At 38.5% G+C, this 26,557-nt stretch overlaps 3 protein-coding genes across 8 annotated transcripts in view; 2 read left to right on the top strand and 1 right to left on the bottom strand.

Moving 5' to 3' along the window:
- Nucleotides 1-8,615, bottom strand: part of FGGY (FGGY carbohydrate kinase domain containing) — a 327,916-nt gene extending 319,301 nt beyond the window's left edge. For both annotated transcript variants that reach the window (XM_054211719.1, XM_054211718.1), the window contains exon 1: nucleotides 8,484-8,615. The gene's annotated coding sequence lies outside the window, so the exon portion shown is untranslated. The remainder of the gene's footprint in view (nucleotides 1-8,483) is intronic.
- Nucleotides 4,251-6,850, top strand: LOC128913679 (CARD- and ANK-domain containing inflammasome adapter protein-like). Its single transcript, XM_054211717.1, has one exon. It carries the CDS (start codon nucleotides 4,366-4,368, stop codon nucleotides 6,631-6,633), a length of 2,268 nt encoding a protein of 755 aa, XP_054067692.1. The 5' UTR covers nucleotides 4,251-4,365; the 3' UTR covers nucleotides 6,634-6,850.
- A 29-nt stretch (nucleotides 8,616-8,644) lies between the features above and the next one.
- On the top strand, nucleotides 8,645-25,479 carry MYSM1 (Myb like, SWIRM and MPN domains 1). 5 transcript variants are annotated; one of them, XM_054211713.1, is made up of 20 exons: nucleotides 8,645-8,775; nucleotides 10,330-10,405; nucleotides 10,611-10,681; nucleotides 11,717-11,794; nucleotides 11,931-11,957; nucleotides 12,492-12,570; nucleotides 13,271-13,369; nucleotides 13,979-14,742; nucleotides 15,975-16,105; nucleotides 17,245-17,348; nucleotides 18,325-18,402; nucleotides 19,506-19,594; nucleotides 19,917-19,971; nucleotides 20,056-20,106; nucleotides 20,803-20,877; nucleotides 21,129-21,317; nucleotides 21,565-21,697; nucleotides 23,717-23,822; nucleotides 23,946-24,003; nucleotides 24,850-25,479. In XM_054211713.1, the coding sequence occupies exons 1-20, from the start codon at nucleotides 8,696-8,698 to the stop codon at nucleotides 25,012-25,014; spliced, it is 2,508 nt and encodes an 835-aa protein (XP_054067688.1). In that variant the 5' UTR covers nucleotides 8,645-8,695; the 3' UTR covers nucleotides 25,015-25,479. The 5 variants fall into 5 exon arrangements, with proteins under 5 accessions (XP_054067688.1, XP_054067687.1, XP_054067686.1 ...); XM_054211712.1 differs by having other exon boundaries at nucleotides 19,917-20,106; nucleotides 23,949-24,003; XM_054211711.1 differs by having other exon boundaries at nucleotides 19,917-20,106.
- The last annotated feature ends 1,078 nt before the right edge of the window (nucleotides 25,480-26,557 follow it).

Below are 26,557 nucleotides of genomic sequence, written 5' to 3'. Positions count from 1 at the left end.
CTCATATTTAAATACCAGCCAGGGTAGAGATTCCTCAGCACCAGGAAGGCCCCAAGCCTACTCTCTACAGAACTATGACTAACACAAACAAGATCACTCAGCGCCAAAGCTCCCCTCTTCACTTCCCTAATTTACTGTAGTTAATCTTTAGGCAAAACTAAGCTCTACTTTTTGTCTCTCTTGCAGACATTCTGACTAGTCAGCTTCTCTTCCAGTCTTATAATAAGTCAAGTACACTCTAATCATTGTCATGAACACTTCTAACACTGCTGTTTCTCAATCCAGCTATACCCAAATATAGTTCAACCTCAGCCAGTGAGGCCACACTTAGATTTCTGGTTATCCAAAGCAAAGCTTTATTCCTGAGCCATGTTTATTAATGAGAATGTCTTGATTACCCAGATATATTTCTCCATCCCTCATGATGTTTAGATAATGATGTTGGCTTTATTATCTCTTACAGACTAGTTATTCTACAGCGAGATATGTTCCCAATAAACAGTTGGCATTACCACAAACAATTGTCTTAAATGAAATTGAAGCACACATTAGAAAACATAAAAATATCACGGTGAGTGAAACCGTGTTATTAATGTTTGGCTTTCCATCAATTTTATCAAGAAAATGCCCTAGGGAACATAAGAAGTTACTGTAAGTCATTCAGTTGCCTGACATGCCATTTCAGCAGAAGACAGCAAGCCCGGCTGCAGGCTGCAGGCTCACTGGGAAAGCCTCCGTGGAGAAATGGTGACCTCTGCAGGTTCCTCACTCCCATGGCCACATCACCTCACGTGTTCCTTTGACAACGTGCAAGGTGTTAGTTTGGGTTGCTTTCATCTTTGAGAAATTAAAATAGAGAAAATTAAATGTATATTTGATGATGACATAGCAATATAAAATAAGCTAGAAAACACGGGCACGTGTTAATTTAAGAAATAAACGTTCATCTTTGAGAAGTTAGAAAACAATACTTCAAAGGACAAAAACTTCAAAGCACTCTGTAACTTCAAAGCACTGCATGAACATTAATAAACACTTAGGACATGTCTGTGAGGTAGAAAAAAATTTCCTTTTTTAATGCTTGTGTAAACAGGGCACCGAGATTAAGTGATTTGCCCAAGGACACAAGTTAGTAGCAAAACTGAGATTGCATGTCAGAAATAACTGGCTCAAGCCTCCCAGCTACAGCTGGGTTAAATCAGTTCCCTATATGGACATGTATTCGGCAGAGGCCAAAATAGAGAACTTTCCTGTCAATAGTATCACCTGCCCTTTCTAAGGCCTGCTCTAAACTCTACCATGTCGTTTTTAGCTGATATCCTCCCACAAAGTCAGTGCCGAGTATACATAGGTCTATCTGAATTAAGGTAATCTTAGACATACAGAGTCCTACTTCTGCATTTAACAGTGATGTTAGAGCTTACGTGGTCTATGTGAAGATTTTCAGTATTTCTATGTCATGTCTACTCACTACAGGCTTCTTGACAAAACACAATTAAAATACAATTAGCACACCTAATTAGCACACAGCGTGAAGTTCCTCTGATGACACTATTGAAGGTGAACCTGTACTAGTACCAATCAGAATGTTTTACTAAGTCCTTCTAGAGGAAAACATAAAATTTCCTCAATGCATATAAGCTGACCTGCTATATACGCATACTGCTGAACACAGAGATCCTTAAGGGCTATCTGACAAAGAAGACAGAAGCAAATCCCAACATTTTCTTTTCAAAATAGCCTAATAAGGAACAGTCCTTGGATACCTGGAGCTAAAGAAGCCAGCAGAAATAAAGCTGACCTGTGAAATACTTAGCAAAAAAACCAAAACAAACTACCTTATGCCCCTTAGAGAACAAATAAATGTAAAAGATAATACAGAAGGCCAAGGATTTGCCTCTTCCTCTCTCCAACTTCTTTCTTTTCTTAGATCTTGAATAATACTAAGTTTTGCTATTCTTATTTTAAATTATGAACTTCATGGTGATCCTACGCATATATGGCCTCTTGCACTTAATTAAAGGAGGTGTGGAATCTTAATATATTTCCCTTCTTTAAAACATATATACATTGAATAGAGTTAATAAGTTAAAAAGACACAAACAAAAAGCATGTTTCAAATAACTGATTATGAATCTCTTTTCTTCTCAACTGTTTGGGTTTTTATTCTTTTTTTGAAGTCATTGTTGGAACAAAGGCTTAATTCTAAAAGTAGTTAAAATACTAATTAAAAAATAAAGGCTTTTAAAACATAATTTCTAAAAATGAATCCATAAAACAAGCTTCCAAAATTTTCTTGTCAAATGCAATTCTTGTTTTAAGAATTTCCTCATAAGTCACACACATATAATGAAGAACATTTTTAAAAATATATGCATAACTATATTTTGAAGACAATGATTTGCATCTAGTAACAAGTAATTTGCTGCCTAGTATTTTCCCAAAACGAAGTCCCACAGTGACTCTGAAAGAGATGCTGCCTGCATATATTGTTCAAATGTTCCTCCTCAAGGCCAGTTAGGAGTACTGCAGCCTTTAATTTTTCCTGTTTACTAGTAAAATTACTGTATTCAGCACACTAGGAAACTACTGCCACACCATTAGACTCTTAAAGAATATAAAAATTTCTGGTTTAAAATTTTAAATGTTTCAGTTCTAAAAATGCTTGTGCTGTCTATGTTAACAATACTGCTCGGCACTCACATAACATTTTCCATTGCTAGAACTCAAAACTTTCCTGTGAGGGTAATCAAGTATTGCTATCTCTATTTTGCATGGAAATAATAATAATGATGACACAAAGGCCTCATTTCACCAAACTTTAAGTAAGGACCATCAATTTACTCAAGACACAGATAGCTCTTCAGTACTTTGTTCTGTCAAATCTGAAGACTAAATAATTTGCAGATCACAGACTGAATCTTTAGCAGATTTGGGAACACAATTGAGACCTCCTGACTCCCTACAATAAACCATAGTTTTCCATGCTATGTGTTAACAATCATTAACTAAATGACAAAGGTTTTGCTGTTCTTGGTGTAGTGCCCTCCTTTGCATTTCAGAGGAATTACTGAGCTCTTAAATTGGCTGTCAAATTTGCTGACTTGGTAAATGGCTGGCTTTCAAAATATATATTAAAAGTCTTGCCTTTCCCGGCTATTTCTTCAATAAATCTTGTTTTTTAATAGAATAGGCTTTGCGATCTTCCTTATAAAGCTAAAGTCAACAGAAAAAAAATTTAAAATCTTATCAGTCACATTGTACATACTATTAAAGAAAATACATGCAAAGGCAGCAGGTCCAACAGAAAGGGCACTCACTGAACTAAGAAACAGATGGCAAATTTTCCCACTTGCTTAAATAAGGTCAAGCTTTCAGCTTTTCAGCTCATTTTACTTCAAGCTCCTACAGAACTCTGTAATCTCAATTTCTCTCTCAATTGGTTTCAAAATGTGTAGATGATTATTATTTTATGTCCTTCTCTCCATAAGGAATTTTAACACCAATAAGTTAAATTAATTACAGCTAGATTCAAAGGTCCTGCATCCATACTGAAGACTATGCATATTCACAGATTTGAAGCTCTATTTAATTATGCTTTAAATGTTGCATACTGAATCACACACCTTGATCCACCTCACGTAAAAGAATTAAATTCCAGACAGACTCCAGGTTACAGCAGGAATGACAAGCTAAATAGCCTTTAAGTTAAATATACCTTATAGACTGAAGTTGTAACTCATATTAGAAAGGCTGGATCACTTTTTATAACTAGCCGCTTATACAGTTTATTTTTATCTCCGTCTTTATGTTTGTGTTTCATTACATTATAGGGCTTTCACCTACGTAGCTGGCAATGTGTACTCTTTCATTTAAGATCATACAAGGTATGTAATCATGGCAACAGTAACTACGCTGTGGATTTTCTTTTGTCATGTTTAATAGACTGGTCATTTTGGCACCTACAAAAAACAGCTTGGCGAGAGGAACAGAGGAACTCGATAAACAAATATCTTTTATTCAAATATTAGCTTCACAAAAGCATTTTTTTCTCCCTAGTTATGCGTAAAAAATCTGGAAGAAGTCATCCAAGTGGAATATCTTTATATATCACAGATTTTTGTTTTGTTATTAAACTTCACTTGTTGCTAAGGAAGAACAGAGAAGATCAAAGGACTTCTAACAACTAGAAAACCAAAGGTGAGGGAGTTTTGATTTCTTTCTCATTCTTTAAAGATTTATCACTGAACTACAATGGTTGCTGGTTCATAGTTCTATGAAAAGAATGTGTGAATGATGTGATCTTGCTTTGTTATTTCATATTTAACTTCAAACAATCGCTCAATTCACTTTTGGATTATCAACATGATCATGCATTCAACTAGCCTGTTTACAAATCCATACGCAATTGAAGTCCTAAGGACCAAAAAGCAAGAGCTAGTAGAAGGCATAAATGACCCAGACCATCTTCTGAACTGGCTGATAGACAATGGTATTTTTACCCCAGAAAAAAAGATGGTCATGAGTTTCTACAGGACACGAACAGAAAAGAACTCTCGAGTTTTAGACATACTAATTTCTCAAGGTGAACGAGCCTGCAGGCTCTTTTTTTATCCATGTCTAAAGCAAGTGGAGCCAAAACTTTACAGCAAGATGAGAAAATATGTCACTGAAGTAAATGAAAGCATTGGAGATGCTAGAAGACAATTGGTAGGGTATTTACTTGAAAAAGACACAGTTTGGTTTGAAAATAGCACTGAAAAGCACCGGGAAAAAAAAGACAGTCCTAGGAGAAAAAAACAAGAACGAGCTATTAAGAGGAAAGAAAATGAAACTCAACTTTCAAGAGCAGCAAAACCTAAAAAAGATCATTCTCACGTTGGCATTTTTGATGCAGTCGCTAAAGGCTATCTTTCTGAGTTCGAGAAAACATTGAAAGATAATGATATTAATGCAGTAAACTCTTCAAGTGAAACACTCCTGCATGTTGCAGCTGATAATGGACATCTAGCAATTATGGAATATTTGATCAGCAAAGGTGCAAAGATAGACGTGAAGGATGAGAAAGGAAGAACACCCCTGCACAAGGCTGCTGAGAAAGGCCATGGTGACACAGTGAAAGTGCTTCTCCGATGTGGTGCTTATATATACAGTTTGGATACGGAACGGAAGACACCACTTCATTTGGCCGCACAGAATAACCACAGTCACATATTGAAGATGCTTCTGAAAGAAGAGGCGAGAAGCTACAGGAACCAGCACAACTTTTTGCACATGGCAGCTCTTAAAGATGAGAGCAGTCTGGCAAAAATGCTTTTAAAGGCTGGCGCCTCCATTGATGGAAAGAATGAAAGGGGACAGACTGCTCTCGGTTATGCTGTTTCTCGAGGGTCTGAAAATACTGCGAAAGTACTGCTAGAAGCCGGAGCCAGTGTTGATTCCAACATGGCCGAAAGAGCCTTCAATGGCAACCACCCATCCATCTTCAAAATACTGCTAGAATATTCTAAAGATTTGTCGTCTGACATAATGGAGTCAGCTCTTTTTAGAGCTGTACAGAAAAATCTGCATGGTATTGTAGCAGCTTTAATTGACAGAGGTACAGATATAAATGCGTACAATGAAATGCAGTACACTCCTTTACTCTTGGCGTGTGAAACAGGCAAAGCTGAATCAGCAGAAGTTCTAATCAAAAAGGGAGCAAACTTCGGAATAAAGACTCCTGCTTCAGACACAGCTTTGCACTTGGCAGTTCAAGCTGGCGCTGCTTCCATCACAAATCTGCTCCTGCGTGATGGGATGGAAGTTAACCTTGTGAACCAAGCGGATGAAACCCCACTCCATGTTGCTGCACTTCATAATAAAGGCACATTAGTTGGCCTTTTAGTTAATGCTGGAGCCAAAATTAATGCTGTCACTAAAGAGTTTGTTACTCCCCTGCACATTGCAAGTCAAAGAGGTTACACTGATGTTGCCCAAGAGCTGCTGCGCCACAAAGCCAATGTTGATGTTAAGGACAAGCAGTCAAAATCCCCTTTACATTTTGCTGCTGAAAGGGGAGACAGAACAATGGTGGAGATGCTTCTAAAGGCTAACGCTGACCCCAACATGCAAGACAAGGAGAAAAAGACTCCCCTGCACGCTGCAGCTGTGAGAGGACATCTCAGCATCGTGAAGGTTCTGTTAGCTAAAAAAGGAAGACTTGGAGCTAAGGACATGAATGGATGTACTCCAATGCACTATGCAGCCATCAAAGGAGACACAGAGATTGTAAAAATCCTTCTGACATCAGGGAAAAATAAAAATATTGATGATAGAAACATTTGGAGAAAGACCGCACTGCATATTGCAGCAGAATATGGACACAGCAACTTGATACATCTGTTACTGAGCTACGGGGCAGCCATTAATGCCGTAGACAGCAGCAAGGATACTCCACTGCATTGTGCGTGCAAGGCTGGTCATTTTAATGCTGCATTTTCCCTCGTAAACTGGTCACGAGGAGAAAAAGCAAACTTACTAGCTGCTAATAGTCTCAAAAAGACCCCATTGCAAGTAGCAGAATTTAATAAAACAGAAAATCAGGCTCAAATTGTAACACTTTTGAAAAAGAAAATGTTAATAACAAAATGAAGATGTTAACCAAAAAAATCTAAATTTAAATGTAGAATGCTCTTTTAATGTAATTTGGATAGCGCTGTTGCCTAGAATGATCGAGGATTATGTTAGGGCAGGCAGAATTAAGTCAGCAATCAAAGGTGGCCAAGGAAAAAAAGGATCTTACAGACGCTGTTAAACTCCTAAGCACTGATTAGTCTTCTGCTTCTCTCACAAATCTCATACTTGGAACATATTTAAAAAACACCAGTCTTAAACACATTGTGTATGACCTCCTCTGGCATAAATTAAGACTTTAAAAAAAAAGAAGATAAAAAATAACCTTTCATATATCTGTGAATATTAGTACGTATGAATAGCTTAGCTAAACATTGCTCGGGAAAATCACATTTTTAAAAAGCCATCTATTATGAATAAGGAAACATCTGCATTCTCAAGGATATACAGCACAGAGATGTTGGAGTAGATAATGCTAGTTTTGTTTAGCTTAGGCGGACCTAACTGTAGAGCACTGCCAAAAGAGACTGATCTGCCCTCCCTCTCAGTGCAGTCATGCATGCCTGCTCCAGGTTGTATGTGTGAGCTGATCCAACTTATTCCACAGCTACAACTGAATGTGGGGAGAAGCAGGGAAGCAAACAGCTGAACAGCACTGGCTCTCCTGAGGATAATGTAATATTAGCTTGGTTTATGCCAATTACAGTATTGCTCTGAGCTAACTGGAGATCAGAAGGCATCTCACTGCAAATTTACTAGTATGGAGTTGCTCTACTTTAGAGTTACTAGACTCGTTCCCCGCGGTAATAAATCATATGACGAGGCTGGGTACGAACCAATCAGAGGAGCAGGCTGTGCCCAAAACTTTGCTAACACAATGATGCTGTTTTCAGGACACTATTATGGACACTGACATTCAATATTGGACTGGACCTGCTTTAGACATTTCTATATTATAGCCTATGACATGGTATTGACAAATTCCAAGACTGTAACAATTATTTTTCTTTCTGTCTTTCTCCACACCATACGTCTAGATTTTGCATTTTTAAGTAGTGATAATGAAAACAATCATATTTTCCATTTATTAATTTCACTTTTAAATCAATTCCAGCACAAAGATGAAATGTTCAGAATAAAGAGCTTGCAACAGTTTATTGGTTCAAAATATTTGCAGGGTCACCTCTTAAAACAGAAACACTTTCTTGAGTCGATGGAAGGTTCTCTGTGGTCATTTTCTACATAATGAGAATCAACCCTCATGGTTCTTCACACTTCCCTTCAGTATATGACTAGAAGCCCAATCACCATGAAGGGCCAAATACTTCTTGTGAAGCAAAACACAGATTTAAGAATATACGGGAATAAACCTGTCATTTTTACAGCCACGTTACAACACTTTAACTTGACTCGCACAACACCCTGCTGCTGTCATCTTTTAAATGAAAAGACACGACTGCATGCTCGGGAGTACACAGACAGAGGTTAGCAAAACCGACATCTGCAGGACGATGCACCGAAATAGCATCCTTCTTCGGCCAGCGCATCGCACTTCAGCGGGCCCGGCTTCACCCGGGCCAGCTCACAAACCGCCGTTAGCCCAGCGCGCTTCAGCAGCCGCCAGCGAGGAAAAGCGAATCGCCAGGCGGGTTTCCATCCACCCTGAGACACGGCCTCCCCCCTCGGAGCGCTCCCAGCCCCACAGGGAGCGGGGCGGCGTGGAGGAGCAGCAGCCACAGGGACTCGCGGCCTGTGACGGCTGCGACCTCCGCGGCCCGCTCCGTCCCCCTCACACCAGTGCTTTCCCCTCAGCCCCCCGCGCTCTCCCGTCCCTGCCTGACAGCCAGCCCCTTCCCCTTCGCTCGTACCCTGGGAGCTTCCCCTCGGCGCCCGGCTCGCCCTCAGCTGCCCCTCGGCGCCCCGCCTACCCCAGCGCCATCTCTCCGCCTCCGCCCCGGCTTCTCCTCAGGGCGCAGCTTCACTCAGCGCCGCTGCGCGCGCGCGGCGCCCCGCGCATGCCCAGGCGCCGGCGCCGGGCGGTGCTTCCGCCTCTTCTCGCGAGATCGGCGGGGCCGGTGTCATGGCGGCGGCGACGGAGGAGCTGGAGGTGGACATCGAAGGCGACCCGGCGGCGGCGCCCGGAGAGGTGGCGGCGGTGGGGTGAGTTGAGGGCTGTCAGCTGCGCGGAACGCGTCCCTTCTCCCCCCACCCTCGGTGTGAGGGGGAGGGCGGCCCCGGAGCCCCGCGCGGTGTCGCCTCCGCTGGCAGAGGGGGCTGCCCCGGCAAGGCCGCGCTCGCCCGGCGCCTCAGGGGGAGACCTTGGAGTCTCATTGGGGGCTCTTTGGCGCGGAGAGCACCAATGTTGATCATCACCAGGCAGGGCGGTGAGAGCGGGGCCTGTGAAATCGCTGAGGTGAGGTGAATGCAGAACTGCTGTCAAGGGATCCAACGGTACGCGAGCTGGGGACACTCGGTGGTGAGACTGCCGGGAGACTCCTTTGAAATACATAGGCAGAAGGTACTGTGGTGTATAACTGGAAGCTGACTTGCGGAGCCAGATGGGTGGAGAAAAGTGAACACAGGGAGGATCTGAAAACTGATTCAACAAATTAAGGGGTAAGGGATCTGGAAACAGCTGCTGAAGCAAATGGGTAGCAAACACTACAAATCTAGCATTTGCAGATGCTATGAGTGTGAGAGGATGATTTCAGAGACGGTGGCAGGACTCACGTGCTGTCCTGAAATAGCATCTGCTGTTGCCACTGTTGGAGACAGAATACTGAGCAAAGGGGACTATGTATCTGACCCATTCCTTGATGTGCTCCAAAAGAAGCAGGAATTGTACAGGTTTCTGGCTGTACATGAGAATTTAACCTTACCTCTAAAGAGATGTTTGAACTGCTGTTACAAAACAGTTCGGAATAGTAGGTGAATTTAATTTTAGTAGCTTTGCAAGGGATGTAGGGGTAATTAGTCTTTAGTAAAGTCTGAGCATTCAGGAAGCAAAGAATGACAAAAAAACTGCATTAATTACCAAGGAAATTTTATGCTGCATTAAATAAGAAGAAAGTTGATCAATGATGTTAATCAGTGACAGCTTTCTAAAAGTAGTTATTTACACAAAAGATCAAGCATAATCTGGATGAAGTTCATAAGAGCGCTAACAACTCTGTATGATAGGATTCTGTTAAACCTTGTGTAAGTACAAGCTTTTCTCCACAGATTTTTCCTTATAAGGGGATGTTTTTACCTTATCGGGGGAAAGATGTATAAATGTTAAGTGGAGATAATAACACTTAATGACATTTTTAATATTAAAAATATAGGGGTTTAATTGTCTATAGAATTGTGGCTGCTCTCATTTTTGTCTATTTTACGTGGTCCCTCCTGCTTTCAGTCTTTCTGGATGAATAGTTTTTACTATTCAGGGTTTCACCAGTGTCTCATGCGGCCTGCAGTGAGATAGGTGAGGAGTTACTATTGAGATTACGAAAAATGGTGACTTGCTGAGGGGGATTTATGCTAAGTCTAATGGAATGTTACAAGAGAGTAACATTATATAATAGTCTGCAATGTATGATTTTAATTTTAATATCTAATTCCATCATCTTCTGTTAAAGTGTGTGTTATTTCTGCATGTTATTTTCACTCTCACAGCATTCATGTTGTCTGAATATCAGCTTTCATTGTTTTGAACACTGGAATCTTTTTCAGAAATCATGAAAACACAGCTTCAAACTTGCTGCAGGATCACTATCTTGATTCATCTTGGAGAACTGATAATAGTCTTGTAAGTATGTTTTAAATGAATGGTACTTCTAGCAAGGTTATCAGAACTTCTGTTTTCTCCATTCTTTTCCCTCCATGTACGTGCTCTTTTAAGTTTTTAACCAGTGCTTTTTGCTTCTTTTAGAAGCTATTACATATTGATTCTTGATACTCAAATAACAGCATGACAGAATTAAAGTAGTAAAACATATTCTTCTTGTTTGCAGCCATGGACGTTGGACAGCAGCATTAGTGAAGAAAACAGGGCTGTCATTGAGAAAATGTTGCTGGAAGAAGAGTATCCTTTTGCTTATTTGCTTGTATGGTTTTCTGTAGAACAATAGAAAACGTCCTGTTTCCAAAGGAACTGGACAAATCTTTTCTTGTTAAGGTGTCTGAAGCACTGTCATTTTGTAGGTAGATTTCAGAAGTCAGGGAGGATCCCTGAATTAATCATCTAGCTATCTGCAGCTTCTAATGGTGATTCTGATTGTTCAGAAAATGACTCTGAAGCTTGTCAGATTTAAGCTGACACTGGCACCAAAAATAGCAATATTTGTCCCCACTTCAGCTGCTTATTCATTGTGCTGATGCAGCTATTTGTGTGGTTTCATAGTGAACCTGATCAAACAGCTGATGTGGCTGAAAATAGCTAGTTCTTCTTGCTGAATTGTTCTTCACTTGGACTGGTTCACTGTCTGATTTTTGTTTGGCTCCGTTCATACTTCTGCCAGCATGCAAGATGAAAATGGGAAAGAACAGTTGCTGCTTTTTTTTTTCCTCCTTTTTTTTTTTTAAGCAATATTGCCTGAAATAGTCTTACATTAGTAGAGTTTCTGGCATAAGTTGACTTCAGCAGCCTAGGTGGGTTATTGCAATAGTAATCATGGGCTAATTTATTTTCGTGTTCTTTTTGTAATTGAGAGTAGTAATAGGCAGTAGTAGAGGAACAAGAAAGTAAAGCAATTGAGGTTTTCATAATAGAATGAATTATTTAGGCTTAATTTGAAAACAGATAAGGTATCAATACCATTAAAATGACTTTAGTTAATGTTTTCTAAGTCAAAACAAGAAAAATGCAGTTGTAGAAACAGGATACCTAGTTTGCCCCAAGTGAAGTGAGCATGGGGGTTCAGGAGTCAAATGTCGCTTCCTTATGCATTAAACTAGTAGGAGTGTGTGAAATTGTGCGTATTTCAGTTTTGAAAACAGTGCAGTGCTTGCTTCTACAACACAGCAATATGAACCAGTATAATTCATATGATTATTAGAGTCCTCACGTGTACAAATATATACTCTGATGCTTCAAAAACTTACTTAGTAACTATTTCAGATACTATTTATCTAATAAATCACTTTCTGAAAAAATATGGCTGAATCAAAAGGAAGCAGAGAAAAGATCTATGAAAAGGTAAGCTATGTCCTTGGAAAAATTCTCAGTTGGTTGAGAAGAAATGAAAAGTCCTTCCAAAATAAGGTTATTTGCTGAGATATGCGACAGCATCACAATTATTAATTTTCATTTCCACTTTGTTTTTTATTTGCAGCCCACATAAGAAAACTGGAAAAGTCATGTACGTACATTTTAATGATTGAGTTGCTTTTTTAAGTGTGGCATCTGATTTTTTTTTAAGTTTCTAGACACTATTGTAAAAAAAAAAAAGTTACAGGTCCTTAGTTCCTCTTGTTTGGCTGTACAAAATTATTTAAGAGACCTTTCAAGGCAAAGAAATACTGTTGTGTGTAATAATAGGCCTGTAGTAAGCTGGGGGGTGTTTTGTAGCACAGTGGTCCTTACAAAAAAAAAAACAAACAACCCTTGTTAATTTTAGTTGGCTTTCTTGCCTGAACTTTTCTGTTTGCTGCTTCTGTGTATTTCTGTACCATTAGTTAATGATCAATGTTGTGTTGCCTTGAATCTTCCTTTGTGATGGAGCTGACGTGATTCTCGGTATTTTATTTATCAGCCACATTCATGTTTAAGATGATACCTTTGAGTTTTACAGAAGATGGGGAATAGGCCTCCTGTCAGAAGTTGCCTTCAGTTGCTGGGATTTGTGAATATATATTGTTAAGAAAGCACTAACTTCTGTTTCCTATTTTCCTAGGGTGCGATCACCTACAAAATCAGCTAGCTACTCATTAAAGTGGACATCAGAAGAAAAGGAACTGTTTGAACAGGGGCTAGTAAGTTTGTTTATATATGTAATATTTTCAATATAAGTCATTAGTTTATCTTAAATAACAAAATAAGCATTTTATATTTATCTGCTTTTGCTTTTGTACTTCTAATGTGTTAAAAATAACTGCCATCTACTGAGAGCGTAATGATAAACAAATTTATATTAATGAATCCCCTGAAATGGCTTTGTTAACTAGACTTTGTTCATAGGAGGCTGATTAAAATTTGACGTTGCAAAATGTCTCAAATATACAGCTTGATGAATTGTACAATCATAATGCTGTAGTCAACTACAGGAGGCATAGTGTGTGCTTAAGGCAAATGGGCTAATAAAGTGAAATCCTTTAACTACTGTTGTAAGGTCTTTAGAGATTATGTGGTTGTACAGTGCTGAACGTAACAGGGTTTGCTTCACCAAGTACAAATTAATTTCAGTAGGATTCCTTGGGTTAGTAGGCAGTATAATTTACAGCGTGCCTGAATTGGGTGAGGAAGATCCTCTGGTTAAGAAGAATAGCAATAACTTACTGTTGGATGCAGTTTTCTTCTTGGTAGAATATGAGTAGCAAGGTTCTTTGCCATAGGTTTGCTGTACTGTTTGTGCATTTGTAATGAATAATAGAGTTTCTAAACTCTTTTTGGCACATAAATGCAATGTCTGGAATGTTAGCGTTTGGGTAACTTAAATGTGCTTTGTTGTACTAGGTGAAATTTGGCCGTCGGTGGACGAAAATTGCCAAGTTGATTGGAAGTCGTACTGTTCTACAAGTAAAGAGCTATGCTCGGCAGTATTTTAAGAACAAGGTAAACGGAGTATCTCTGTAGCTAGTAAAAAGGCTGTTTGACAAGTATGCTCTGGTACATGTAGCTTGATGTTAATCCGTCTTTTCAGGGTACTGCAGTCAAGGTATGTAGTCTATTTATTCCCATATTCAGAAAAGCGGAATATGCTTCGGTGCCTATTTAAATATGAAGTCAGACCTGATTTCAAATTCCTAGAATAACTTTTATTGCTGGTCTAACTAAACAATAAATGTAGTATACTTGTAGTCTCTTATACTGTTGGTTGGTAGTCTGAAAATACTCGTCTTCCACTATACAGTTGTTTCAGCTGTGTGTTGTATTTTTAGCATTAGCCTCATTTGAGACATCGGGGGCATTTAAGAAGAAATTACTAGTGTCTGTTGGGGTTTTTTCGAATGGTAATACATATTAATTTACACGTGAGCTAGAAGTTTACCTATAATGCTGTGTAAAAGTCAATTGCAATGGATTAAAATGTATTGAAAGGGTAAAATGAGGAAGAAACACTTCAGAACGTCTGCTGTTCCAGTCAAATGATTATGACTATTTGGGAGGTAGAGGGGATTGTTTTTATTTTTTCCTCCTAAAAGTATTTTATATTTTCCTAAGGCAAAAACTGATGACTCTGAAAAAGAAGAGCGAGGTCAGTGTGGTAGCAGTCTTCCCATTGAAGATGGGATAAGGGTAGAAGCGTGGTCGTCTGGAAACTTGAGAGGCCGTGCGGACCCCAATCTGAATGCAGTGAAAATTGAAAAGCTGTCTGATGATGAAGAAGTAGACATAACTGATGATGTGGATGAACTACTTTCTCCTACCTTCCAGCAAGAAACTGTAAAATCTGAATTATCTGTTATTTCAAAAAGTCCAGTTGAAGAAATGAAAGGAATGGAACGTGTTCTTTCATCTGTTGGGCACGCTTCTGCAATTTCTTTACCTAAAGAAGGTCCTCAACACACCAAGCAAGATACAGTGGATGCATTAGTATTTCCAGGTGTTGCAGCAACGTGTTCTCAGCACCTGAATGGTGATAAATCAGTGAATTTAAATTACCGGCAATACAATAATTTTATTGAGAAAGCTGAACAAGGCAGACTAGTAACATCTCATGGCACTGGACGAGTGACTGATCAGGAGCTTAATGAGGAACAGAGAGACCTGGCTGATAACGGATTGCTTTTTCCCTCTCCCTGCCAAGTGGATGGAGATCATCAGGAAGAAGCGGAGGAGCTTAAACCTCCTGATCAAGAAGTGGAGGTTGACAGAAGCATCATTCTGGAAGAAGAAAAGCAAGCTATTCCTGAATTTTTTGAAGGGCGCCAGGCCAAAACACCAGAGCGTTATTTGAAAATTAGGAATTATATTTTGGATCAATGGTAAGATGCATTAACTTCATTTACTGAAAAAAATGATTAAGATGTCTCATGGCCTGCTTTGATGTAGTTAAAACTCTGCTTACTTCTGAGAAGAATAAAATTAATTTTATGGTAGCATTACAAAGATTGCCAGTGAACAGCACTGATTATTAAGGTAATAGTTCTTTTGCATTTTCCCTTTTTTTTTTTTTTTTTTCTGACAATCTGGAAGCTAAGCAATGAAAATACTTTGAAGCCTTATGAAAATGAGCGTCCTATATCAGAACAAGGTGCATCCATTTTGGTTATGTTATTTTCTTCCAGTTTCTGTCACCCTGTACGTAAGAATTCATATATGGTTTTAATAAATGGTTCCTCAAAGTAACTGATAAAATTAATTCCATAATGAGGTCTGTAGCATTGTACAGAATGTTATGCCCTTTACAGAAGGGCGGCTAGAAGAAATAGTCTGTGCTAGAGCAAATAATGTCGACCAAAACAATACTTCACATTAAGAATCAATTTGGAGTAGTGCTTGTGCACTTGAATATTTTTTATTCCATGTCCAAAGAATCAGTTTAAGGAACTTTAGTGATTTGTGGTAGCAGGCTCAGAATACAGTTTGTTCTGTGGACAGTTTTGTTTTGTGTGCTCGCTGTGTTGGTTACCTTGCTTTTAAGTAGAAAGAATTGCTGAGTTTAACTCTGTTCTCATTCAGTTGTCTTACATATTGACAGCTTATTCTAGTTGCAAAGAAACTCTAAAATTCCATTTTATTTAAAAATCCATGCTAGAGAAGTGTTGAACTGCAATGGTTCAGTATCAGGTTAAAAGCAAGCAATAAGTGCATAGAGAGTGAAAACAGGTTTATTTATTACACCAAGGAAGCCTATGATTATATGAGCTATTTAGACTAATCTAATGCAGATGTTCTTATCTCAGTTTAACAGTATCGTGGTACTTCTGAGTAATTCATTGCTTCCTGGCACCAATTGTGTTGAAGAGTTTGTTCTAACGGATGGAACATAAGTTTCACTCTGCATGAGTATGAATGTGTATGAATAACCCTAGAATAAATATTATGTGTGTTGTGAAATTTGTATTTTTGCTGTGATTGCTGTGTAGCGTGTGCATTGCAGAGGGGAAAAAAAATCACTTCAGTGGCTCGTCTTAACCTCAGCTTCAGTCACACAATTCCTTCCTCCCCTTGTGATTTGCTTTACTGTTTAACGATGTGCTATACTTTATTTTAGGGAGAGGTGTAAACCCAAATACCTGAATAAGACTTCAGTACGTCCAGGCCTTAAGAACTGCGGTGATGTTAACTGCATTGGACGGATCCACACATACTTGGAATTAATAGGAGCGATTAACTTTGGCTGTGGTAAAGATATTTTTATTGGAATCAATTCAGAACTTAAATTCTGTCAGCTTTTTTAATTAAAATTAATGTTTTCATGGGAAAGGTAAACATTAAGGTTAGTAAGTGTGTCTTTAAAAGAAAAGTTGTAAGTTCACTTCATTGAAGCATGGATGACTCCACTTAATCGGAATCAAGCATCCACATGGATAATCTTCCAACTTCTCTGTACTCTTAATGTCTTAATTAATAATTGCTGTTACATTTCTGTAGAAGAGAATCTTTGTTTGGACAGCGTTTGGTACAGTCATGTTCCAGCCTGTTGTGGCTGTAGCCTATTTTGGCATTAGCGTTGGACTGCTAAATGTTAGGGTGTACTGCTCACACAGAAGGATACACATGAATTCTTCCTAGGAAGGACCTTCTGAGCGGATTGTCTCTGTGACCTTTGAAAATCTAGAGGAGTTTGTAACTTTCTTGCAGGATTAAGGATTTTTAGTTTTACAAAAGGCCTTTTCTTTTTTTTTTTTTTTTCCTCATTCCCCCTCCCCCCCATGTTTATTTCACACGAACTGATGGGGTGGGTTTTTTGTTTTGTGCTTTTCTGTGTGTCCAGCGTTGGATTTATTCTTTTTCCTGATACCCACTGTATCTGAAATTCTGCCCTCTGTCTGTGTAAGAGAGAATTCAAGTTGCTGTTTCTTTTCCTATACTGAGCTATAACTATTTCCTAAATGAAAACCAATGTCTTCATCCTCAGGGCTAGTTTTTAGAAGATTCAAATGTTAAAATTAGGTGACATGTTAAAAGTATAAATACACCTATAAGTTACTGTTGGTTCAGTCAATCAATTTGTGGATTGATTTTGGTCCAGAGCTGGATGACTGTCACCTAGGAGAGGAGGAATGGCCTGCAAATACATTTTGTCTGAAATAAATTAGCAAGAAGGAGGAAGGTTTTCCTGTCTTAAAAATGCTGTGGTAGTGGGAGATAATCAGTGGGGTAGATAATCAGTCAGTAATATGACCATCAAGAGATGTCTCTTCACTGTGGGGTTTTTTTGTTGTTTTTCTTTTCTTTATGGCGTTTGTCGTGACATGTCATTCTTGGCTCCGTACCAGAACTAAGTGGCTTCATACTTTGCTCTCTTCTGTATCCTGCAGAACAGGCTGTCTATAACCGACCCCAACTAGCTGATAAAACGCGGTCCAAAGAGGGGAAAGACACAGTGGAAGCGTACCAGCTCGCTCAGCGCTTGCAGTCCATGGTACGTTTTGGTGGGGGAGGTGGGGGCAGCAAAGAACAGTCAGCGTGGAGAAGGTCTTTTCAGTCTTCGTTTTCAGCCGTGGCGTCTCAGGAAAAGTCTCCTCTCATTCAGTTTGCAGTTTCATTAGAACGCCCTGTACTTTCAGTGTCAGTCTGAGTACAAGTTCTGCTGTCTGACAGGTGTCTGCCCCAACTTCTCTTGTCTTACGCGTTTGATTTCTGTACAGGTACTTAACTACAACTGTGTTTCAGTCCTTCCCCTGCAGCCCCAACCCCTTCCTCCACACCTCTCCATAAGTTATTAGTCTGAATTAGCCAGAAAATAGTGGAATGAGTTGGTAGCGTGTGATTAAGTTGCTTGCATTTTAACTGTTAAGCATACTAGGTATACGATATGACTTACTGAGAGCCTTATGCACACAATTAGTAGGAACTCATTTATAACTTCATGAATTACCAAGGCTTGCCAGATTTAATTTTCATACTCACATTTAATGTAGCATTTTAAGTACTTCATGGCAAAATAAATCAGTTGATGAGAGGAAAACTAGATCGATCCCACTGAAAAAAAATAAATTGAAATATAAGGAACTGTAGTATACACTAGATGTAAACAGACTGGTTTTATAGCTTTTAGTATTGTCTGAGCTATAATTCAGAACTGGATTGCTCTGATTGCGCTGGAATAATGCACCGTTACTGTCGGAGCTGATGATCCATGTGGAGCATCGACCAGGTGTTATGCTTTACAGCCTTAAAAACGGAAAACTTCACTGGTGATGTTTCATGACAGACTGTGAACTACATAATTCTACAGAACCCCAGGGTGTCCGTGCTTTTCTATAAATATGTCATAGTGTTAGTAATATTCATGTGGCAGTAACCTTTTGGACGAATTTCTTGTGTCTGATTAAATGAAGTGCCTGCAGTTTTTTCAGGAGTACGATCCTTGACTCATGTTGGTTTGCTTGCTGCAGCGCACAAGACGACGGCGAGTGCGAGACCCTTGGGGAAACTGGTGTGATGCAAAGGATTTGGAAGGACAGACATTTGAGGTAACCCTTCTGTGTTTTAAACTTTCCTTATAGAATTAATTCTTGCTAATTGCTAGCAGGTGGTGTTGCATCAAATATACAAGGGTAACAGTTGTGTAATAGGTGCTTAACCTCTCTTTGTGGAAGCAATAATTTGAAAATAATGTAGCAGCTGTTACATCTTTATGCTGCTGATAAATACAACTGTACTTTGGCGTTTGCAGAGGTGTTCGTGTTGTGAGCGTGTATGGCCCTACGCTGTTTTATGCCTATAAAGGTCTTTGCTTTGTCTTGTAGGAGATTTCATGACCCTTTGTTTTCAGTTAACTGCCTTCCTAATGCTAACAGTAGGGAGTAGGAGGATAAGATTTACATTTTTATTTTTTCAGTTCTGTATGGTTTCTTTGTGCTTATAATGCAGGTGATGTGAGTTCCTAATATTAATTCTCCTACTAGCAATATCCTCAGAAATACTGTGGTTTATGAAGTGCTTAGAAAAATTCATACAAATGTTAAATACTTGGTAGAAGACTCAGAAAATATCTGCTTGTCTATTCCTACAACTTAAAATTATGCAAGAAATGAAGAACTGTAAACATTCTATTTTTCTTGTATAGAAAACCCCTTAAATTTGCAGCCTTCGCTAATAGTATCTCTAACAATTACTTCCATAATAAGGCCATACCTATTTTTGAGCAACTGTGGTAGATAATCATAATACTTTCTGCAAAATACATATTTGGATGGAAATAAAGTTTGAAAACACTCATCCCTAAAGAGGGGTCGGGATAAATTCTGGCAGTAGATTGTAATGGGAGATTTTCTCCTTAGTTATCACGCTTGGGTTTACGTGTGGTTTGTGGTATGGGCTGAATTTGATTGACTTGGGGAACGTAAGAGTTCTCTCACTGGTTGTTTTGTGGACGAGATCTCTGATTGTCATTACTTTCACACTACTTGACTCTGCTACGGCTGTTGCCCTCTGTCTTGAGTAGTCTTGTAACACACACAAATTGAGAGCATATCAAGAAGACACCGATGGCAAGAATTTATTCTGGGATGGTTTTGGAATCACTACTGAAAGACCACTTAAGACAGATTTAATTTTTTTTAAATCGTTTTAGCATCTGTCTGCTGAAGAATTAGCAAGAAGAAGAGAGGAAGAAAAACTGAAACCTGCAAAATCTTCTAAAGGTTCCAGACAAATAAAAAGGTATTATTTGATGTACATCGTGTTCAAACATAGATCTTCTAGAAATGAAACAAATGTCTTGGGTAGCCTCAGGCTGGAGGCTGCAAATCATTAATATGTATCACAGTCTGAAATAACATGTATCCATTTCAAGTGTTTGGTGTTGAAATTCACAAGTGTGGGTAGTGAAGTTTCCATATTCGGTGGAAGTCATCCTAGTGTGGGATGAGAAAATCCAGTAACGAAAACAAAGTTATTCCTCCTCTGCCAAGGAGACAGTGGGAAACTTGATAAGTTTCCTGACTGTCCTACATCTTTAGAGAAATTTTCTTTCGTTTTATAGTTCCTTTGATCCCTTTCAGCTGATACCGTGCTGTTTATTCACTGAAGAGAAACAGGTATGTACCTATGAGAGAATAATCAAGAATACTTTATTACTTGTGCTACTTTTCTTATACTCATTGTTGTGTTTATCATTTCAGGAACCTTTCCAGGTGAAAGTGTCTTCTGAAGCACTTCTAATAATGGATTTGGTGAGGACTAAATTTTATCTTTCAAAAAGCTATGATGTATACGTTGTGGTTTTCTTTTTTGTGTTTGGTTTTTTTTTTTAATGGGCAACATCATAAGATTGAGAAATTCAGTACTATTCAGACCTAGAAATGAGAATCTAGTATTAAATAAAGCCCCTAAAGAGGAACTTTTTTTTTGTATCGTGCTTAGTTTTTTCTAGAAGGTAAATGGTTGTACACTAATAAGAGTGTTACTACTCTCCGTCATAAGTTAAATATAATTTGCTTAAAGCTACTTTCTAAAATAGCCAGCCACTTTGCAGTTTTATGGGCTTGTTTCCTACTAGTCTGGGCGTTGATTTTTGTGTTTGCAAAGCAATGTCTGTTTGGGTTTTTTCAGTAACAACAGGTTCTACCAAAATTGGTGCAGTTGTTCAGCATTGCACAGGCTTCAGTTCTTGAAGCTGGCGTTGCTTCGTGTGTGGAAGTGTTAGACAAATGCACTATGTTCACGCATGTTTATAGTAGGCAAACATTATCTCTTCTGTTTGCTTTAAAATGGAACACTGGGTGTTTGGTAATTTTTAGCTGTCCTAATTTTTCCTTCTAAATGCCATTGAGAAGTAGCTGTGAAGCCACTGTATTCTGTCATGTGCAGATCAAAACTAGGAGAAATTATACAACTTGAATTTTAATAATTGTTTAATATACTTTTAGCACTCTCACGTGTCCATGGCAGAAGTAATTGGGCTGCTAGGTGGAAGATACTCTGAAGCTGATAAAATTGTAGAAGTAAGTGTTTGTCTCTTTACATTTTCTCTAAAATACTAGAACTGTTAATATATAATTCGAATAGATGAAAGTTTCTGAAGGGCAACTACTTTAATATATTAAAAGTTGGCGTTATTTACTGTAGTCTTGAAATGCTAGTTATGCTTATGTTCAAGTGTTGGCCTGTCAACTTTATCATGAGGAAGATCTGGTATATATATCACCTTAAAATTCTTTAAATTTTATTTAACTGATGGAGACTTTTTTAACAGGTTTGTGCAGCAGAGCCGTGCAATAGCCTCAGTACAGGGCTGCAGTGCGAGATGGATCCAGTATCACAGACGCAGGCCTCGGAAACGCTGGCTGCCAGAGGATACAGTGTTATTGGGTGGTACCATTCCCACCCGGCCTTCGACCCCAACCCCTCAATACGGGACATTGACACTCAGGCTAAATACCAGGTACCTGCTGGGCTGTACAGGAAAAATAATCAAATAGCAGAAAAACCCAACAGCCTCAAGTCTCCCCAGTATTTACAACGTTAATGCACATTATGTTAATACACACGATTGCTCTTAATGCAAAAAAAAATCAGGTCACTTGTAAATTGACATAAAAATGCTATTTTTTTAAATTTCAGAATGCTGTGCTGAAAAAGGTTGTATTTCTTGTATGTGTTTGTTTTCTTGTGTGCTTTTGGTCTTCTAGAGTTATTTCTCCCGGGGTGGTGCCATGTTCATTGGAATGATTATAAGTCCTTACAACCGCAATAATCCTCTTCCATATTCTCAGATTACTTGTCTAGTAATCAGCGATGAGATCAGTTCTGATGGTTCCTACCGTAAGTACCGATATTTTATCCATTGTCTTAATTTTTCTTTTCCTTTCTTTTTCTCTTTTCCCCTTTATCCACTCTAACGGGAAAGATGTTTATTCTTGAACTTGCAAAATGGGTATTTATGTTAGTAACTTGTGCTGTACAAAACCAGGAATTTCACTTAAAGAGTAATCCTGCAAGTAGTCTGTGCTGTCATGATGAGAACATATAGGTATAAAAAGATTTTTTTTCTGTATTGGTATTTCCCACAATCTGTGAAAGAAATTAAAGGGTTGGGACAAGGGTCACTGTTACTTACATACAGTATCTGTATGAATAGCCAAGAAACTGCTTTGTGTGTATTACTTATACTTTGCTGTGTTACAAAATTCTGAACAGATCCTCTGATGAGGAGACAGAAGTATAACAGCAAAGAATCAGCTGCTTTAGTGGCCAAAAATCCTTGTTTGAGTACCTTAGTGTTCAGAAGGTCAAAGGATCAAACGTGCCAGCTGTCCAGGAAAAGAGAAGATGTGAAAGATGCAGTGGTGTGCTGGCACGAATCCCAACCGAAGAGAACAGATTCGTGATTCAAAATGTCCTTGGCATTTCATGAAAACGGAGTGTTTTCCTTTCTTGAATAGTTAAGAAAATATCATATACAATTTATGGCATTTCAAGTGATGATCAGCTCTTCTGTTCATTCCCAATATTAATTTGAGGAAAATTCCCATGATAACGGTCTATAATTATGGCAGCTGCCTCTTCTCTCTCCTCCTCCCTGTCCCTGTTTTTGTCCTGATTTTTGCATCCAAACTCCAAGGTTTCCAGTTTTCTTGGCAAGGCGATCGCAGAGGCCATGTGAGCCCACAGTTCCCCCTCTGTTTTTTCCTGTGGAAGTAAGGAAGGGAGACCATCTGCCTGCAGAAGAGCTTCGTAGTCCGAGGGGAAACGAAGTGGCGGCCACATCTGTGCAGTAATTCCTGTTTACCATACTGATAGTGCCGTAATTTTATCCTCATTTCCCATTGCAGCGTGGAGTTAAAATACTTAAAACTTTATCCACCCTTAGAAGTAGACCTTTTTCTTGCTCACATACGTTTTCTATCTGAGACGACTTTGTATTTATGTTTATCTCCTGAAATCAACTTTTTACAAAATGGTATCTCCTCTGGCTCTTTGGAAAAGTTATACCGTGGTGGAAGTGCCGTAGTACTGAGCAAACGAACAAAAATTAGTATTTCATATGAGCCCTAAATATTTCTGTAGATTAATTCTTACTCTTAGAAATGCATTTCGCACTAAACACTTCTCGCATTTGAGATTGTATTCAAATAGCAAATTGTATTTACTGCTTTCTTTTCATTTACGCTGAGGTACAGTTGGAAAGCATGTGTTTCATCTCATTATATTCTTATCTTGGAAAGACTGAGGGGGTTTTTTAATTATTTTTTTTAACGACTTACTGAAATCTACAGTCTTTCGCCCTGATTTTTGGTGACTGAATTGTGTTCTGCGAGTCGTTTTCTGGTGTTCCTTTAGAATACTTTCTAAATTCCTCTTCCCCCACCTGCAATAAACTAGAAGAATTTCTTGCTTTAGGAACAAAATTTCTCTGAAATCTAGAACAACAGTCAGCCAGTTCATACCCGAAAAAACAAAACCTTTTTTATTCGCATAATAACCACATAGATCTTGGACTACAACAGTTTAAGTGGTACTAGGTTAATTTATTTTGCCATTTTTCTGCTTTGTTGTGAATTTCTGGGAGCTTCCTTACAGCACGAGGAATTGGCGAGGGCAGGGAGAACAGCTTTGTTCCCTACTCCCACCAAAATTAAATTTGGAATCCAAAATATGTCATATTTTTAGTTTAACCTCCTTAACGTTGGCAAGTAACAGGACTGCCCGTTTCTGCAGTCAGTAATCAATTATTATGAACACTCATGAGGAAGGAAGTGATTGCAACTAAAACTGAGAAAGAAAAAAAAAAAAAATAGTGTGTACTGGAAACCCCAAATAATCATGTTCAATTGATTCCAGGCCTGCCCTACAAATTTGAAGTGCAGCAGATGATGGAGGAACCTCAGTGGGAATTAATATTTGAAAAAACAAGGTGGATAATTGAAAAATACCGATTCTGCCATAGGTATATGTCTACTTTATAATATCAAGAATAACCAGTTCAGAATTTTTGCATGTTTGTTATTGATGTTTCAATAGAGACGCGTGTCTGCTTTCTACAGCACTGCTATTATTTTTCTTTCAACAGCAGTGTCCCCATGGATAAAATTTTTCACAGAGATTCTGACCTGACTTGTTTGCAGAAAGTAAGTTTTCTTCTCTTAATTCTTACCTTTTTTTAAATTGAAGAGTTTTTTTTAAAATACAAGTCTGTTTTGCATCATCAGAAGTCAACTGAAATTGCATTTTTACAAATTAGAGATGTAAACCAATCACAATAAGTCACTTCTGTAGTGCAGCTTATTAACTTACGAACACAGTGAAAATAACGGTGCTCATTTGAGGGAGTTGGGGACAAGGGTTCCATGCAGTTCCCAAGTTTAACCTCGGTTTGGGGGAGAATGAATGTCGGCTTAATGATGTCCCCTTTCAGCACGTTCTACGCTTTCAGTGTCAAGCATTGCACGCGTTTCGAGGGATTTGGACTTCCTGGTCCTTTGTTTGATCAGTGAAGTCGTGCCGTGCCATGTTTTGTCACGCTTAAGTGGGAACTTGAATTTCCCTGTCAGCGTAGTCATTGCTGTGCAGTTCTAAAGAACTACAGCTGTAACATTAATTGCCCAAACAAGACCGCAAATCTGCCCAAAGCAAAAGACACAAACAGAAAACATGTACATGATGATTACCCGCATCTAAATTTTTTTCCTCTCAACATGACTTTGCTTATAAACAGCTTAAATCTAAAACTGAGTTGGAAAAATACTCTTGAATTTATCTGTTGTGTAATTGGTTTTACAGACTTGGTTTTAAATCACCCCTGTGTTCCTGTGCGACTGTTCCTTTCTAAAATTTATGTTGTACAGTTGAACACTTTCTGTAGTGTTAATCCTAAACAAATAAATAAAAATCCTTTTGGAATACTTCTAGAAGGGGAAAAAAATAAACTCGGGAAAAGTGACAATTTAAAACCAATCTCCTTTTCTTTTGACTAGCTTTTGGAGTGCATGAGGAAGACTTTGGGCAAGGTAACAAACTGCTTCATTGCTGAAGAGTTCTTGACTCAGATCGAAAACTTATTCCTCTCCACGTACAAGAGTGAGAAAAAGAGTAATGCCGAAGAAAATGAGAACGAACAATCAAATGAATCGCCGGTGTGATGGCTTTAACAAAACAAAATTATGGAATTTTGATTTTATTTTTTTAATTTTCTTCACCTCCTCCCCATTATGTCAACTCTTTCAGAATTATTATCCATTTTAATAGAACTGTTACAGAATCCGGTGTCATCTTATTGTCATGCAACGGGAATCTGAAAAACTCATGATGTGTGTGACCTGACTACATGAGGAACACTTTATATTAACATTTTGTAAAAAATGAGTGCCACAGCATTAATTGCTTGACCAACAGTCTGCCACCTGGGAAGAAGGACAACCTGTTGAGAATCCTGTGCTTCAGTTCTCAAGGAGACTTTGTCCTCTCTCATATCTTCCTGTTTGGAAATTTTCTCTTATTTTTTATTTACAAGTACCCATCTAACTCTGAATGAATTTATTTCTTAACGCTTTAGAGATTGTAAGTTTGAATGAATTCATAAAAGAGAAACTTCACTGAAATGAAAATTTTGTAGCTGGCTGATTTCAAACTTTCCTGGTATCCAGTCTGAAGTTTTATTCAGTTGTAGTTTGATACATCATCTGATTATTTTTTTATTTTTTTTTTTACTTTTTTTTCCCCATTGATCCCTTTGGTCAAGTGGCTTTTTGGCATGTTCTTTGCCATCTCGCTTCTGTATTGGGGAGAAAAAGCTGGCAAGTTTTCCTCTTCTCAGTAGCGGTTGTGCTTGTTTCCAGTGGAAACGATAACTCCTGTTTTATTACAGGTTGCAATCTTTCTGGTCTTCCATTCTGTGGGGAGAGAGTACGTTGTTCTGCCGGATTGTTGCGATCTGTCCACTTCTAATTGCCACTGTTTCCTGTGGAAACAAGAGCTCTTGATTGATGGCAACCTTAGTGCAACAAGCAGAAAAGTCTTTGCCTTTTTAAAGAAAAAAAACCCACCAAGTTTTATATTCAGAGTCTCCTCTATAATGTGCAGTTCAATAAGAAAACGTCCTGGTTTGTATCAGTTCTTCAATTATAATTTCATACAAGTATACATTCAGATAAATTAGTCCTAAACAGATTGATCTTGAGAAGCTTTTTTGATTGGAAGTTGGAAATGTTTCACGAGCTATATCACTGTGAATCTTCGTAGAAAAAATGTGCTTAAAATTTTGCTTTCTAAATCATGAGGGAACTTGTATGCAGTTATTAATATTTACACAAATTTATCTTGGGCAAAGTTTCTCAGAGAGGTCTAAAATATATTTGAAAACATGAATCGAGCAAGACCTTGGGTTTATATCTAGAGGGGTGACAATGGACTCAATTCTTATTTAAAAAAAATATATATGTGTGTATATATCTAGTCTTATGTAATATAAATGGAATTTTAAGATTTTATATGTTTACATTTTTAACTTCGGCTTTTCCTTTGTATGAAGAGTCTGAAAAGCTTTAAAATTGTGGAGTTGCATCCCAAGGAAGGAACTCCTTTACAGGAAGTTAACGTTACTTTTTTATCATGCCTCGCAAAACGTTCATCTCTTTCTGTTAGCGAGTGGAAGGTGCAGAACCCGATCATACGAAAGTGTAAGCC

Source organism: Rissa tridactyla, chromosome 8 (assembly GCF_028500815.1).
Source record: "Rissa tridactyla isolate bRisTri1 chromosome 8, bRisTri1.patW.cur.20221130, whole genome shotgun sequence".
Taxonomy (NCBI): Eukaryota; Metazoa; Chordata; class Aves; order Charadriiformes; family Laridae; genus Rissa; species Rissa tridactyla.
The sequence above is the reverse complement of the archived record's forward strand: the minus strand, read 5'-3'. Positions and strand labels throughout refer to the sequence as shown.